Raw genomic sequence first — 14,947 nt, 5'->3', positions numbered from 1 at the left:
GATGGAAGCATGAAGTGCTCCAAAATCTCCTGATAGCTAGCTGCATTGACCCTGCCCTTGATAAAACACAGTGGACCAACACCAGCAGCTGACATGGCACCCCAGACCATCACTGACTGTGGGTACTTGACACTGGACTTCAGGCATTTTGGCATTTCCCTCTCCCCAGTCTTCCTCCAGACTCTGGCACCTTGATTTCCGAATGACATGCAAAATTTGCTTTCATCCGAAAAAAGTACTTTGGACCACTGAGCAACAGTCCAGTGCTGCTTCTCTGTAGCCCAGGTCAGGCGCTTCTGCCGCTGTTTCTGGGGAATGCGGCACCTGTAGCCCATTTCCTGCACACGCCTGTACACGGGGGCTCTGGATGTTTCTACTCCAGACTCAGTCCACTGCTTCCGCAGGTCCCCCAAGGTCTGGAATCGGTCCTTCTCCACAATCTTCCTGAGGGTCCGGTCACCTCTTCTCGTTGTGCAGCGTTTTCTGCCACACTTTTTCCTTCCCACAGACTTCCCACTGAGGGGCCTTGATTCAGCACTCTGGGAACAGCCTATTCGTTCAGAAATTTCTTTCTGTGTCTTACCCTCTTGCTTGAGGGTGTCAATGATGGCCTTCTGGACAGCAGTCAGGTCGGCAGTCTTACCCATGATTGCGGTTTTGAGTAATGAACCAGGCTGGGAGTTTTTAAAAGCCTCAATAATCTTTTGCAGGTGTTTAGAGTTAATAAGTTGATTCAGATGATTAGGTTAATAGCTCGTTTAGAGAACCTTTTCATGATATGCTAATTTTTTGAGATAGGAATTTTGGGTTTTCATGAGCTGTATGCCAAAATCATCAATATTAAAACAATAAAAGGCTTGAACTACTTCAGTTGGTGTGTAATGAATCTAAAATATATGAAAGTCTAATCTTTATCAGTACATTACAGAAAATAATGAACTTTATCACAATATGCTAATTTTTTGAGAAGGACCTGTATATGAAAAAATCCCAAATTTACCCAAAAATTTGATAAATTCGCAATTTTCAAAATTTCAATTTCTCTTCTTTAAAAACAGAAAGTGATACCTCATAAAATATTTATTACTTAACATTCCCCATATGTCTACTTTATGTTTGCATCATTTTTTAAATGTCATTTTATTTTTTGGGGACGTTACAAACAATTCTAAAAAATTTTACGAAAATTTCCAAAACCCACTTTTTAAGACCAGTTCAGGTCTGAAGTCACTTTGTGGGGCTTATATAATAGAAACCCCCCATAAATGATCACATTGTAGAAACTACACCCCTAAAGTTATAGTTATTCAAAACTGATGTTGCAAACTTTGTTAACCCTTTAGATGCTCCACAAGATTTAAAGGAAAATGGAGATAGAATTTCAAAATTTCACTTTTTTTTGTAGATTTTCCATTTTAAGCAATTTTTTCCTGTAACACAGCAAGAGTTAGCAGCCAAACTAAACTCAATATATTACCCTGATTCTGCAGTTTACAGTAACACGCCATATGTGGTTGTCGGCTGCTATATGGGCGCACGGCAGAGCTTAAAACAGATGAAGCACCATATGGCTTTTGGAGGGCACATTTCACTGGAATAATTTCCAGGCGCTGTGTCGCATTTGAAGGTTCCCTGAGGTACCCCACAGTGGAAACCTCCAAAAAGTGACCCCATTTTGGAAACTACATCCCCCCCCAAGGAATTTTTCAAGCAGTGTGGGGAGCACTTTGGCCCAATATGCTTTTCATAGAATTTAGAAACCCTTGGCTGTAAAAAAAGAAAAAATACATATTTTACAACAAGAAAATTTGACTTTAGGCCCAAGTTTTTTATTGTCACAAGCGGTAACACTAGAAAGTCACCACAAAATGTATTACCCATTTTCTCCTAAATATGGCAACACCCCATATGCGGTTGTTGACTGCTGTGTGGGTGCACGGCAGAGCTTAGAACAGATGGTGCACGATATGGTTCTTGGGTGGCAGATTTCACTGGAATACTTTTCAGGCGCTGTGTCGCATTTGAAGTTACTCTGAGGTACGCCAAAATGTGGCCCCATTTTGTAAACGACACCCCTAAAGTATTCATATAGGGGTGTAGTAAAAAAAAAATTATTTTACGTTATTCATCTAGGGGTATAACGAGAATTTATTTTTACATTTTGGAGTTTGTCTAATTTTCCAAACTATAATTGGCTAATAATATAATGAAATGTGGAGTGTTAAAAAACTGTGGATTGTATGATAAATGAAAAATGGCCAAAAGTGCATAAAAGAAGTAAAAAAAAGTAACTTGATTAAATTAATAATCTAGGGAAGTAAGCGGAAACACTGCTTAATGCAAAGTCCAGGCTTATTTGGACAGGTGTCACATTGATATTTAGTATTCAGCGCTTCTTCTTAAATATAATTTTTTTTAATGATTTGTTCTTGAAAATCAAGATATGTTCCTTGGTTCCCTGCTTTTTGGAACATGACAAATGAATTATACAGGGCTACTGCAAGTTTCTTATACCAAATGGGGGATTACCTGACCTATAGGGCTGCAGCATTTGGTCTGCAAGGTCCACCCCACCCATATATTTATTGTAATCCTGTATGGAGACAGGCTTACAGACGGTGGTATTTGTGCCGCGCTCAGGAACAGGGCTGTTACTGTCTGGATATATAGATGTCATTATGAGGACATCTTTTTTGTCTCAATATTTTACAAGTAAGATGTCCCCATTGCAAAGGCTCTTTATTTCCCCAGACTTCAATTTTTGGTTAAAAAAAAAGCTTGGGCAGACCTCTTTGATTGCTGCGTATCGTGCCACATGCCACTGTCTTTCTGACTGAAAGGCACCTGAAAAGCTGGTGTAATAATTGTCGACGTACAAGTTGTACCCCTTATCTAAAAGAGGGTGCAAAAGATCCCACACTATTTTACCTGCCACATTGAGGGAAGGGGGGCATTCAGGAGGGCAAAACTGGATATCTTTGCTTTTCTAGACTTTAAATTTATAGGTGTAGGCAGATCCGCTCTCACAGAGCTTATACATTTTTAGCCCAAATCATGCCCTCTTCCTCGGCAAATATTTGAAGCCTGCCTTTAATAAGGACAAGTGACTCGTCCACTGCAATGTTTTTTTATGGGGTGTAGGTCTCTTTACATTTTTAATTTAAATACTTTATAAGGGTCCTAATTTTATAAAGCCTGTCATGGCTGGGGTCATCACGTGGGGGGCACTGTGTGTTGTCAGCAAAATAGCTGTCTTGTCATTACTTGCCTGTACATTGGGGTGTTTTACAACACATCAGATGACCAATAAGATTTCATAGTGTTTTTTTTTTTTTTATGAGACCCATATTTAGAAGGAGGCCACAAAATTTAAAAATGTCCGCCACAACAACAGGGCACCAGACACCATTCTTGGCGTAATATGAGGTGGGGTAACTAGCGATGAATTGAGCAGCGTATAAATTGGTTTGCTCAACCATCAAATTTAGCAGTTCTTCCGATAAGATTTTTAAAAATTCCAACCCCCTAAACCCCATAACATCATAATAGATGCCTGTGACAGAATTAAATTCTAGAACAGACGGAGTATATTACTCTGTGGGCATCTATTCGGGGTCAATAGCGCTAGTGCCAGGCAAAGAGTCTCGTCTGCGACTTTCCTGTGGTTCATCATCACTAGTGTTAGCTGACGATGACGAAATTGCACTTTCTGTATCAGAACAGATAAATGCTTATGCCTCCTCTGCTGTATACATACGCTCAGCGATTTTTTTTTATGCTGCCAAGTACAACTTTATATATATAGATATATACAGTGGATATAAAAAGTCTACACACCCCTGTTAAAATGTCAGGTTTCTGTGATGTAAAAAAATGGGACAAAGATAAATCATTTCAGAACTTTTTCCACCTTTAATATGACCCATAAACTCTACAACTCGATTGAAAAATAAACTGAAATCTCTTAGGTGGAGGGAAGAAAACCAAAAATAAAAAAATATATGGTTGCATAAGAATGCACACCCTTAAACTAATACTTTGTTGAAGCACCTTTTGATTTTATTACAGCACTCAGTCTTTTTGGGTATGAGTCTATCAGCATGGCACATTTTGACTTGGCAATATTTGCCCACTCTTCTTTGCAAAAACCCTCTAAATCTGTCAGATTGCGAGCGAATCTCCTGTGCACAGCCCTCTTCAGATCACCCTACAGATTTTCAATCGGATTCAGGTCTGGGCTCTGGCTGGGCCATTCCAAAACTTTAATCTTCTTCTGGTGAAGCCATTCCTTTGTTGATTTAGATGTATGCTTTGGGTCGTTGAAAAATGAAGTTCCTCTTCATGTTCAGCTTTCTAGCAGAAGCCTGAAGGTTTTGTGCCAATATTGACTGGTATTTGGAACTGTTCATAATTCCCTCTAGCTTAACTAAGGCCCCAGTTCCAGCTGAAGAAAAATAGCCCCAAAGCATGATGCTGCCACCACCATGCTTTACTGTGGGTATGGTGCTCTTTTGGTGATGTGCAGTGTTGTTTTTGCGCCAAACATATCTTTTGGAATTATGGCCAAAAAGTTCAACCTTGCTTTCATCAGACCATAACACTTTTTCCCACATGCTTTTGGGAGCCCTCAGATGTGGTTTTGCAAAATGTATCCTGGCTTGGATGGTTTTCTTCGTAAGAAAAAGCTTTCGTCTTGCCACTCTACCCCATAGCCCAGACATATGAAGAATACGGGAGATTGTTGTCACATGTACCACACAGCCAGTACTTGCCAGATATTCCAGCAGCTCCTTTAATGTTGCTGTAGGCCTCTTGGTAGCCTCCCAGACCAGTTTTCTTCTCGTCTTTTCATCAATTTTGGAGGGACGTCCAGTTCTTGGTAATGTCACTGTTGTGCCATATTTTCTCCACTTGATGATGACTGTCTTCACTGTGTTCCATGGTATATCTAATGCCTTGGAAATTCTTTTGTACCCTTCTCCTGACTGATACCTTTTAACAATGAGATCCCTCTGATGCCTTGAAAGCTCTCTGTGAACCATGGCTTTTGCTGTGGGATGCAACTAAGAAAATTTCTGGAAAGACCAACTAGAGCAGCTGAACTTTATTTGGGGTCAATCAGAGGCACTTTAAATGATGGCAGGTGTATGCTGACTCCTATTTAACATGATTTTGAATGTGATTTCTTAATTCTGAACACAGCTACATCCCCAGTTATAGGAGGGTGTGCACACTTATGCAACCACATTATTTTTTCTTTTATTTTTTTCTTACCTCCATCTAAAAGATTTCAGTTTGTTCATTCAATTGAGTGGTACAGTGTTTAGGTCACATTAAAGGTGGAAAAAGTTCTGAAATTATTTATCTTTGTCTCATTTTTTTACAGCACAGAAACCTGACATTTTAACAGGAGTGTGTAGACTTTTTATATCCACTGTATATTTGAAAAATTTTATTTTTCAAACCGCTATATTTTTTTGTATATATATTTTTGGGGATTTTTTTTAAACCTCTTAACCTAACACTACTCTGAACTATTTCTATATTTCTATCTAACTGCCAGTACTCAGGCTAACTAACTACGGCTAATTACCAGTAATTTTATAAATAATATTTTTGTATATTTTTTTTTCCTTTTCTTTTTTTTCAAACGCCTAAACTATTTCTAGCTAACTGCCAGTACTCTGGTGAACTAACTAAAACTATCTCATTACCAGTAATTTATATATATATATATATGTATATATATATTTATTATGACATTTTAATTATTATTTTTTTAAATGCCTATGCGCTCATGCACAATCCTGTCTCTGAGCTCATGCCCTCCGAGACATACGATCCGTGAGCAGGCTATATGTCCTGGAGTGGCAGAAATCCTGTGCCCGGGAGCGCACAGCATCATAGGTTACTATGCATGGTAGTAATCTATGATGCTGTGCGCTCCCGTGCGCACTATGTATGCCGCTCCAGGAAATATGGCCCGCTCACAGACCGTAAGTCTCGGAGGGCATACGGTTGTGTGCATGATCTCTAACTCTAACACTAACCTCAATTATTTCAAGCTACTTGGCTAGCTATAGTACACTATTTTATTAAAAAAAAAAAAAACACTGAAGTTCTGTGGGGTGGATGGGTGGTTGGAGGATGGGGTGTCAGGGGAACAGTGTGTGTTTGGGGCATGGGGGGGGGGGGTTATTTGCTTGGGGCACTTTGACTGGAGACCAGGGCAGCGCAGCTCCGATCTCCTGAAGTGTAACTGTCACAATGAGGAGATCGGAGCTGCGCTGGATGATTCTTGCCTGCCGGCAAGCAGGACGGGGTGCGATTGGTCACTCAGATCTGAGTGACCAATCACAGCGATCAGGAAACAGGGACCGCTGTGATTGGTGCCCGGACAGCTCTGCTGTCCGTGACACCCGTTAAGATGCCTATGTCACTGCAAGTATACTTGCGGTGACACTTTCATTTCATGACGTACTGTGCACGTCATGATGCGATAACTAACACCACATCATGACGTACATAGTATGTGATTCGTCACTAAGGGGTTAAATATTGGATTCCAGTTATAAAAAAATAAATAAAAATTAAATCACTTTAGATTCAGATTTAATACAAATCATTTGCCTTACACAGTATACTATTTTAGTTGTAGCCGTATAGTACCCTATATACTTTTTTAAAAAAATTTGTTCATACACTTTTATTCAGACCTGCATATTTTATATGCCTTTGCATTTAGATTTGTTAATGTGTATTTATATTTAACAATTATTTTATCCATTCACATATTTATTTTAGGCTAAAAAAATTGCAGAAGCTGGACAACAGTTTGCAAGAAACAATTTAATGGGTGATCATGTTTTCTGCTACTATTTTAAGCTTTTCCAAGTAAGTTATAGCTTTATTCTGAAATAACGATGCGCCAGAACTCTCTAGGCCTGTATATATTTTATTATCACTCTGTGATGGATTAGGTGTCTTTCACACTGGCGTTGGGCAGGGGGAACAGCCTGCCGGATCCGTAGTAACGTTTGCACACGTGTGTTGCCAGAAGTCTACCCCGACCCCATGGGGACGGGCCGGAGATGTGGCCGCAGCACGCCAAACATGCAGAGAGGCGTCAGGACAAAAACCACAGAGTTCTTGTTAGCAATTATCTGGCCAATTCTCAGCTAGTATGAAGTGGCCTTCAGTCGCAGATCACGTTTAACATTTTGTAGTCATATCAAGCACATTTCCAGACTATACAATTCTGTTCTGGTTACTACTTGAGATGTATTTGTTATCTTTATTGCAACAGTTTGAGACTTGTAATTTTAGATCACTTTTGTTCCACACTGTCCTGACGGATTATCTGATTCTGTTATCAAGCTCTGTTTATATGGTTTTTACGAAGTAACTTTATGCTCGACAGTAGTTTTATTTTGGTTTATCTCATGTTTCATCAAGACACCTTGAACCTTGGTCATTAGGTATCTTGCAAATCTAGATTAATTTTACAGATTAAGATTACTTAAACATAGCCACTTCTGGGTTATATGTACACAGTAGTCTAGATAAGATGTATGTGATATGCTTGGGTCTACTTCTGTTTAGGTAATATATGTATACAGTGGCTACTTTCACACTTGCGTTTTTGCCTGATTCGGCAGGGATCAGCAAAAACGCTTCTGTTACTGATAATACAGCCGTTTGCGTCCGTTATGAACGCATCCGATTGTATTATCTTTAACATAGCAATGACAGACCTGTCATGAACACCATTGAAAGTCAATGGGGGACAGATCCTTTTTTTTATTGTGTCTGAGAAAACGGATCCGGGCCCATTTTGAAGCATTCCGTTCTGTTCAGTTCCATTTTATCCCCATTGACAATTAATGTGGACAAAACGGAAGCATTTTTCTCCGGTATTAAGATTCTCTGCTGGATCTGAATACCGGAAAATGTAAACGCAAGTGTGAAAGTAGCCTAAAGTCTTCAGACCCTTACTTTTTTACACATTTTATGTTGCAGCCTTGTGCTAAAATGAAAAAAAAAAAATATATATATCTAATTCCTCCCCATCATTCTGCTCTCAACCCCCCTTAATGAGAAAGTGAAAACAGAATTTTAAAAATGTTTGCAAATGTATTAAAAAGGAAACACTAAAATTTCTCATGGATATAAGTAGTCAGACCTCTTGCTATAACACTTTAAAATTAGCTTTGGGGACCTCCCATGTCTCTTGGTCACCTTTGAGATCTTTCTACAACTTGATGTGGTAAACTCAGTTGATTGACCATGATTTGGAAAAATTCACCTCTGTCTAGATAAGGTCTTTCAGCTGACAATGCATATCAGCAAAAACCAAGCCATGAGGAGGAAAGAACTGCCTGTGGAGCTCAGAGACAGGATTGTGTGGAAGCACAGATCTGAAGGAAACATTGTGCTGCGTTGAAAGTTCCAAAGAACAAAGTGGCTTCCATAATTCTTAAAGAGAGTCTGTCACCTAAATATGACATTATAGCACACCTATCCATGATTCAAATGGTACCATTGTAATTTTCTTCTGACTTTTACCAGCAGGAAAACGCAGTTTAATCCATATGCAAATGAGCAATTGCCCAGAGGTGGCGTTAGGTGTGTAGGTGCCTACACACCTACACACACAACGCCGCCCCTGTCACTTTTCTTACCAAGGCCCTTCTTCCCCGATTACTTAGTTTGGTGGGGTGGCCAGCTCTAGGAAGAGTCTTTGTTGTTCCAAACTTCTTCCATTTAAGAATTATGGATGCCATTGTGCTATTTGGAGCTTTTAGTGTAGCAGAAATTTGTTGTGCCCTTCGCCAGATCTGTGCCTCCATACAATCCTCTCTATGAGCTCTACATGCAGTTCTTTCCTCCTCATGGCTTGGTTTTTTGCTCTGATATGCATTGTCAGCTGTGAGACCTTATATAGACAGGGGTGTGTATTTCCAAATCATGTCCAATCAATTGAATTTACCACAGGAGGACCCCAATCATAGTCGAGAAACATCTCCAAGATGATTAAAAGCAGTATCCATGCAAAATTTTAGTTTATTCCTTTTTGATAAATTTGTGAAAATTTCTAAAATTCTGTTTTCACTTTCTCATCATGGGGTGCAGAATTATGGAGGAAAACTTGATATTTTTTTTTTTTTTTTTTTTTTTTTTATTGTAGCACAAGGCCGCAACATAAAATATGAAAAAAGTACTAGAGGTAAAACTTCTGAAATAAATCACCATAATGTAGTCTATTTCAGATCTATTAGAATAGATATTTTTAGAGCAGGCATTTTTATATTAGTTTAGACATTGTACATTGCATAAATTAACCTTTTATTCTCAATGTATATCTTATTAATCCTTTATAATATGACCACCATTGCCACATTAATAAAGAAGGTTTATGTAAATCTTTGCATGTAAATTCCAGAATTCTAAAATAACCTTTTACCGTTTGTGGTGATATTAATTTACCTAAAGTTCCCACTCATAGCTTGCAAGTAGAGCCACACATTTTTGCAGTATTTATAATGTAGGACTAGAAGTTTTATAGTTTAGCATTCTTCTCTTTTGCTTTTAGAATACCAAGGCCACATGATTTGTCAGTTTGGTTTACTTTTGCACATTTTAAATTCCTTGTAATATATATGTTGCGTGAGAGACTATACCCTCCCAGGTTATTTTTTATGTAGTTCACAGCTTCCTGTAGACACTGGCTACATACTTTTTCTTACTTGTTTTGTCTTTTTATGTGTTCATTTTCTACTTCTCATGCATAAAGCTTCTTTACCTGTACCAAGGAATGCAAGCAGTGTTCTTCATGAAGCATATATCCTTTGTTGAAAAAGTGTCCAAAAATACAGCTTAAAAGTGCATGTTCTTTATTCTATGGTGCCTTGGATATATCTCACTTTTATAGTACCACCTCATAATGAAGTTCTCAAGTGTATTATTCCTCCCTAAGGGAGCATTCACACGACCGTGTTGGTTTTGCGGTCCGCAAATCACGGATCCGTGTGTTCTGTTTGTCTTCAGTTATCTTTCCGTTTCCGTTCCGCAAGTCCATATAATATGGACGTGGTGCTTCCGTGTGTCATCCGTTTTTCACGGTCTGCAAAAAACTGAAATAGTTTTTTACGGACCCAATGACTTTCTATGGGGCCACGGACCGCAAATTTGCGGCCAAGTATAGGACATGTTCTAAAATGAAAGCAACGGACGCACGGAACCGACAGCACACGGATGACAATGAAAGGCATTCCGCAATTTTTGCGGACCCATAGAAATGAATGGGTCCTTGCATTGTCTGCAAAAATTGCGGAACGGACGCGGAAGAAAAACACTGTCGTGTAAATGTTCCCTTAATCTGAGACCCTTATAAACTGGGCTCTCCTTTCTCTTCTAAGATGTAATATTGTAATAAAGGATTTCTTGGGTAAATTAGATACCTTGTCATTAGTGTTTGAGGTAGGTGTTTAAGGTATATGCTAATATTCCTGCTGACTAACTCCTCTTCTACTACTTAACAGCATAGTGTTAAGATTCTTTTTAGTTTTTTTTTATGATATATGTAGTAAAATCTATTACCTTGAAACGATTTAATATTTAACATCCTCCGTTTATTGGTTTAACCTTCACTTTTACAATACCAAGCAATTAAATACAAATGCAGTGCTGGTTTTGCGTGAATCAAGACCAATAACAGGCAAAATGCCTAATTGTAATAATACAGGGCAAGGCAGCACATTTGATTCAATTTTATTTTTAGAGTGTCTATAATTTGTGTTGTGCATGCATATTAATTTTAACTGTATGTATGAACAGTGATTTACAGCATTCTAGCTTATTTATGAAAACATCAAAAAATTCCCAGCACTGTATGTACACTATGTTTGACACTGGATTCTATACTTCATATCAATGGGGTCTTCGTGATACTTCATCCACTAGTTACCAATCTGAGCATATATTGCCCACTTTACAGATACCACAGTCTTCTGGCTTCTAAAACCTCCACTTTTTTATTGTCTGAAATTTACAAATGGCTGTTACGTATTTATAAGCCAGCTGTAAGAAGCATGCATGTAGATAAGTTTCTTATACTGCCCAGCTATAGAAGTTTGTTGGTCACTATACAAAAAAAAATATAAAACTTTTTTTTTTCATCAATGTTTCCATTTTTCATCTTACTCTTACCATTTTTCCAAAACCTCCTGAAATACCCCCACATCCATTCAACCAGCAAGGAACTATTCATTTCTCCCTCCATCTTACCTTCTCATCTGACCGCTTGCACAAACTCACACAGATACATCATGCCAACTCTTATTCTGACCTACTAACACTTTCTCTGCTTCTCCTTATTGCTGGTGATATCTCTCCAAATCCAGGCCCCCCTCAGCAAATCCCCACTATCACCTCTACCTCCTAATACAAATTTCTGCAACCCCTTAAACCTAATAACCATTCCTCTGACCCCTGCTCCTTTGGTTCCTCTTGCAGGAGCATTATGGAATGCACGCTCTGTCTGTAACAAACTGTCCTACATTCATGACCTCTTCATCTCTCGAAAACTTTCCTTTCTGGGTCTCACAGAAACATAGCTGACACCCTCTGACACCTCCTCCCCTGCTGCACTCTCTTATAGCGGATTTCATTTCACTCACACCCCCCGCCCCGGCAGCAAACATGGTGGAGGAGTTGGTCTTCTATCTGACACCTGCTCCTACAGCCCAACTCCACTGCCATCCTTCATTACACTCACTTCATTGAAGTACACTCTGTTTGCCTTTACTACTCTCCCTCCAACCAGCTGTCATTTACCAGCTGTTATTTATCGTCCCCCAGGCCCAGCCACCATCTTTCTTGACCACTTTAACACCTGGCTCCTACACTTTCTTTCTGCCGACATCCCTACTGTCATCATGGGTGACTTCAACATCCCTATTGACACCTGCTATTCAGCCGCCTCTAAACTCCTATCACTCTCTTCCTTCTGCCTCTCACAGTGGTCTCCCGCTCCAACCCACAGAGATGGTCACACTCTGGATCTTGCCTTTACCCGCCTCTGCTTCCTATCTAACCTTTCTAATTCGCCTCTCCCCCTATCCGACCACAACCTACTCACCTTCCCTTCATTGGTCTCTTCTGCTGCTGCTTCCCCGTTCCACACACTAACAACCCCCCCCCCCCCCTCCCCAGGAACATTAAACAGCTCGACTTTCGCTTGCTTTCTGACTCTCTTCTGACACTCTCTACCATTTGTTTCCTCCAAGACCCAGATACTGCCACCAACCTACCACAATAAGTACAGCTCTGGACATTGTTGGCCCCCTCACACACAACAAAACCCGAAAAATCAGCAGACAACCCTGGCACACCAACCTGACCAAGAAACTCAGACAACCTTCCAGGGCTGCTGAGTGGCAATGTAAGAAATCCCACTCTAAGGATCACTTCACCACATACAAGCAATCCCTCCTCATTTTCAAATCCTCACTCGCTGATGCAAAACAGGCCTACTTCTCATCTCTCATATCTTCCCTGGCCCACAGCCCTAAACAACTTTTTAACACTTTTAACTCTCTTCTCCATCCCCCAGTGCCCCCACCCTCTCCTCTCATCTCAGCTGAGGACTTTGCCACATACTTCAAACAAAAGATAGTCAACATCAGAGAAAGCTTCAGTGCATAGACCCTCTACACAACTGCCCAGTCCTCTTCTCCCAAAACTCGCTTCTTCACCATTACAGAAGAAAAACTCTCCACTCTACTCTCCAGATCACATCTCTCCACCTGTGCACTTAACCCAATCCCATCCTACCTCATCTCTAACCTCACAACAGTGTTTATCAGGGGTGTAGCTATAGGGGGTGCAGAGGTAGCAGTCGCTACCGGGCCCAGGAGCCTGAGGGGCCCCAAAGACCCTTGTGGTGCATAAGAAGACACCGGTATTATAGAAAGTGCATGCTGGTCAAGTTACACCTCTGGCTGGACGGAAGCAGTTAAAGGGGTTATCCCACTTTGCGTTTTTAAACTTACCTGCTGCCACCGCGCGTTCACTTCCTGGATTCTGGCTGGGGGCGGGCTTCATCTTGATTGAAGTCTTCTCCCGGTCGTGCCGTGCGCTGGACTGAACGCGGACGCCGCCGCGCATGCGCAATGGTGACTTATTCCTGCCCAGTATAGTACAGAGCCGGCGTGTGCGTCAGCAGCTCTGTACTATTCTGGCCGGGAAGAAGTCACCGTCGCGCATGCGTGGCAGCGTGCGCGTTCAGAACAGCGAGCGGCCCGGCCGGGAGAAAAGAAGGAGTCTTCTGGGCAAGCGCGACCATCGGGATTTTGGAGAAGAGCGGTGGTCGTAACCAGGGGAGACCGAGTCACAACAATAAGGTAAGTGGGGATGAATTTTATCCTAATTGGTGGGAATTTGTTAATAAAGTATATTTACAAAAATGATCACTGTCAAATCATTAACAGATTTAACAGTGATCATTATGATGGGATAACCCCTTTAAGTCAAGAATTTAACATGGGGGGAGACATTTCAATTTTTGCCTCAGGCAGCACGAAGGTTTTGTGCTTCCCTGCCCCTGACCACTTAACACTGAGTCAAGGGGGGCCGAAGCTGAACTCTTGCACCAGGGCCCGCGAGCCTTTAGCTACGCCCCTGGTGTTTATCCCAGCCCTAACTCATCTCTTCAACCTATCACTAACCTCTGGTGTGTTCCCCTTTGGTTTTAAACATGCTACCATTATACCCATCCTCAAAAAGCCTTCACTTGACCCATCTTCTTTGTCCCGTTATCGCCCCATTTCACTTCGTCCATATGCCTCAAAGCTACTTGAACAACATGTCCATTCTGAACTGTCCTCTCATCTCTCCTAGTGCTCCCTCTTTGTCCTCTGCTTTTGACACTGTCGACCACTCCCTTCTGTTACAAACTCTCTCATCTCATGGCATCACTGACCTGGCCCTCTCCTGGATCACATCATACCTCACAGAGCGGACATTTAGCGTCTCCCTCTCTCACACCACCTCCTCGTCTTATTCCCTCTCTGTCCTAGGACCCCTGCTCTTCTCTATCTACACTTTCGGCCTGGGACAACTCATAGAGTCCCATGGCTTTCAGTATTACTTTTATGCTGACGACACACAAATCTACCTCTCTGGTCCAGACATCACCACCTTACTATGCAGAATCCCACAATGCCTATCTTCCATATCCTCCTTCTTCTCCTCTTGCTTTCTAAAACATAACATGGATAAAACAGAATTCATCATCTTTCCCCATCTTGCTCAACCCCCCTTCCCCCCCCAACAGACCTATCTATCACGATCATGGCTGCACACTCTCCCCGATCAACCAAGTCCGCTGCCTTGGAGTGACCTCGGATTCTGCCCTCTCCTTCCAACCGCACATCCAAGCCCTTTCCACCACTTGCCGCCTCCAACTCAAAAACATCTCCCGCATACACGCTTTCCTCAACTTTGAGTCCTCTGTGGCCTTCCATCTAGCACTCTCGCACCCCTCCAATCTTTCCTCAACTCTGCTGCCTGACTAATCTACCTCTCACCCTGTTACTCCTCTGCCTCTCCCCTCTGCCAATCCCTTCACTGGCTGTCCACAACCTGTCCCCTCCCTACATCTCTTAGCTACTTTCCCGATACATCCCCACACGCAATCTCCTATGCTCACAAGACCTCCTCTCCTTTTATCACCTCTTCCCACAATCGCCTCCTGTGCATCCCCCACACTCTGGAACTCGCTAGCCCAACATATCAGACTTTCACCTACAGTGTAATCCTTCAAAAGAAACCTGAAAACCCACCTCTTCAGACAAGCCTACAACTAGTGACCCTGCTGCCTCTACACCGCCATGACCAACTTTATGCTCTCCTACTGTGTCCTTCTCCCATACCATGTAGATTGTAA

The 14,947-nt window shown here is 41.3% G+C and overlaps 1 protein-coding gene across 1 annotated transcript in view; it reads left to right on the top strand.

The window, feature by feature from the left end:
• POGLUT2 (protein O-glucosyltransferase 2) overlaps positions 1–14,947 on the top strand; it is a 116,306-nt gene that overhangs the window by 90,381 nt on the left and 10,978 nt on the right. The window contains exon 8 of the mRNA XM_044285641.1: positions 6,805–6,894. Within this exon, the coding sequence (XP_044141576.1) occupies positions 6,805–6,894 (90 nt within the window). The remainder of the gene's footprint in view (positions 1–6,804; positions 6,895–14,947) is intronic.

This window comes from Bufo gargarizans, chromosome 3 (genome assembly GCF_014858855.1).
Source record: "Bufo gargarizans isolate SCDJY-AF-19 chromosome 3, ASM1485885v1, whole genome shotgun sequence".
NCBI classification, from domain to species: Eukaryota; Metazoa; Chordata; class Amphibia; order Anura; family Bufonidae; genus Bufo; species Bufo gargarizans.
This window is presented reverse-complemented; position numbering and strand designations above follow the sequence as displayed.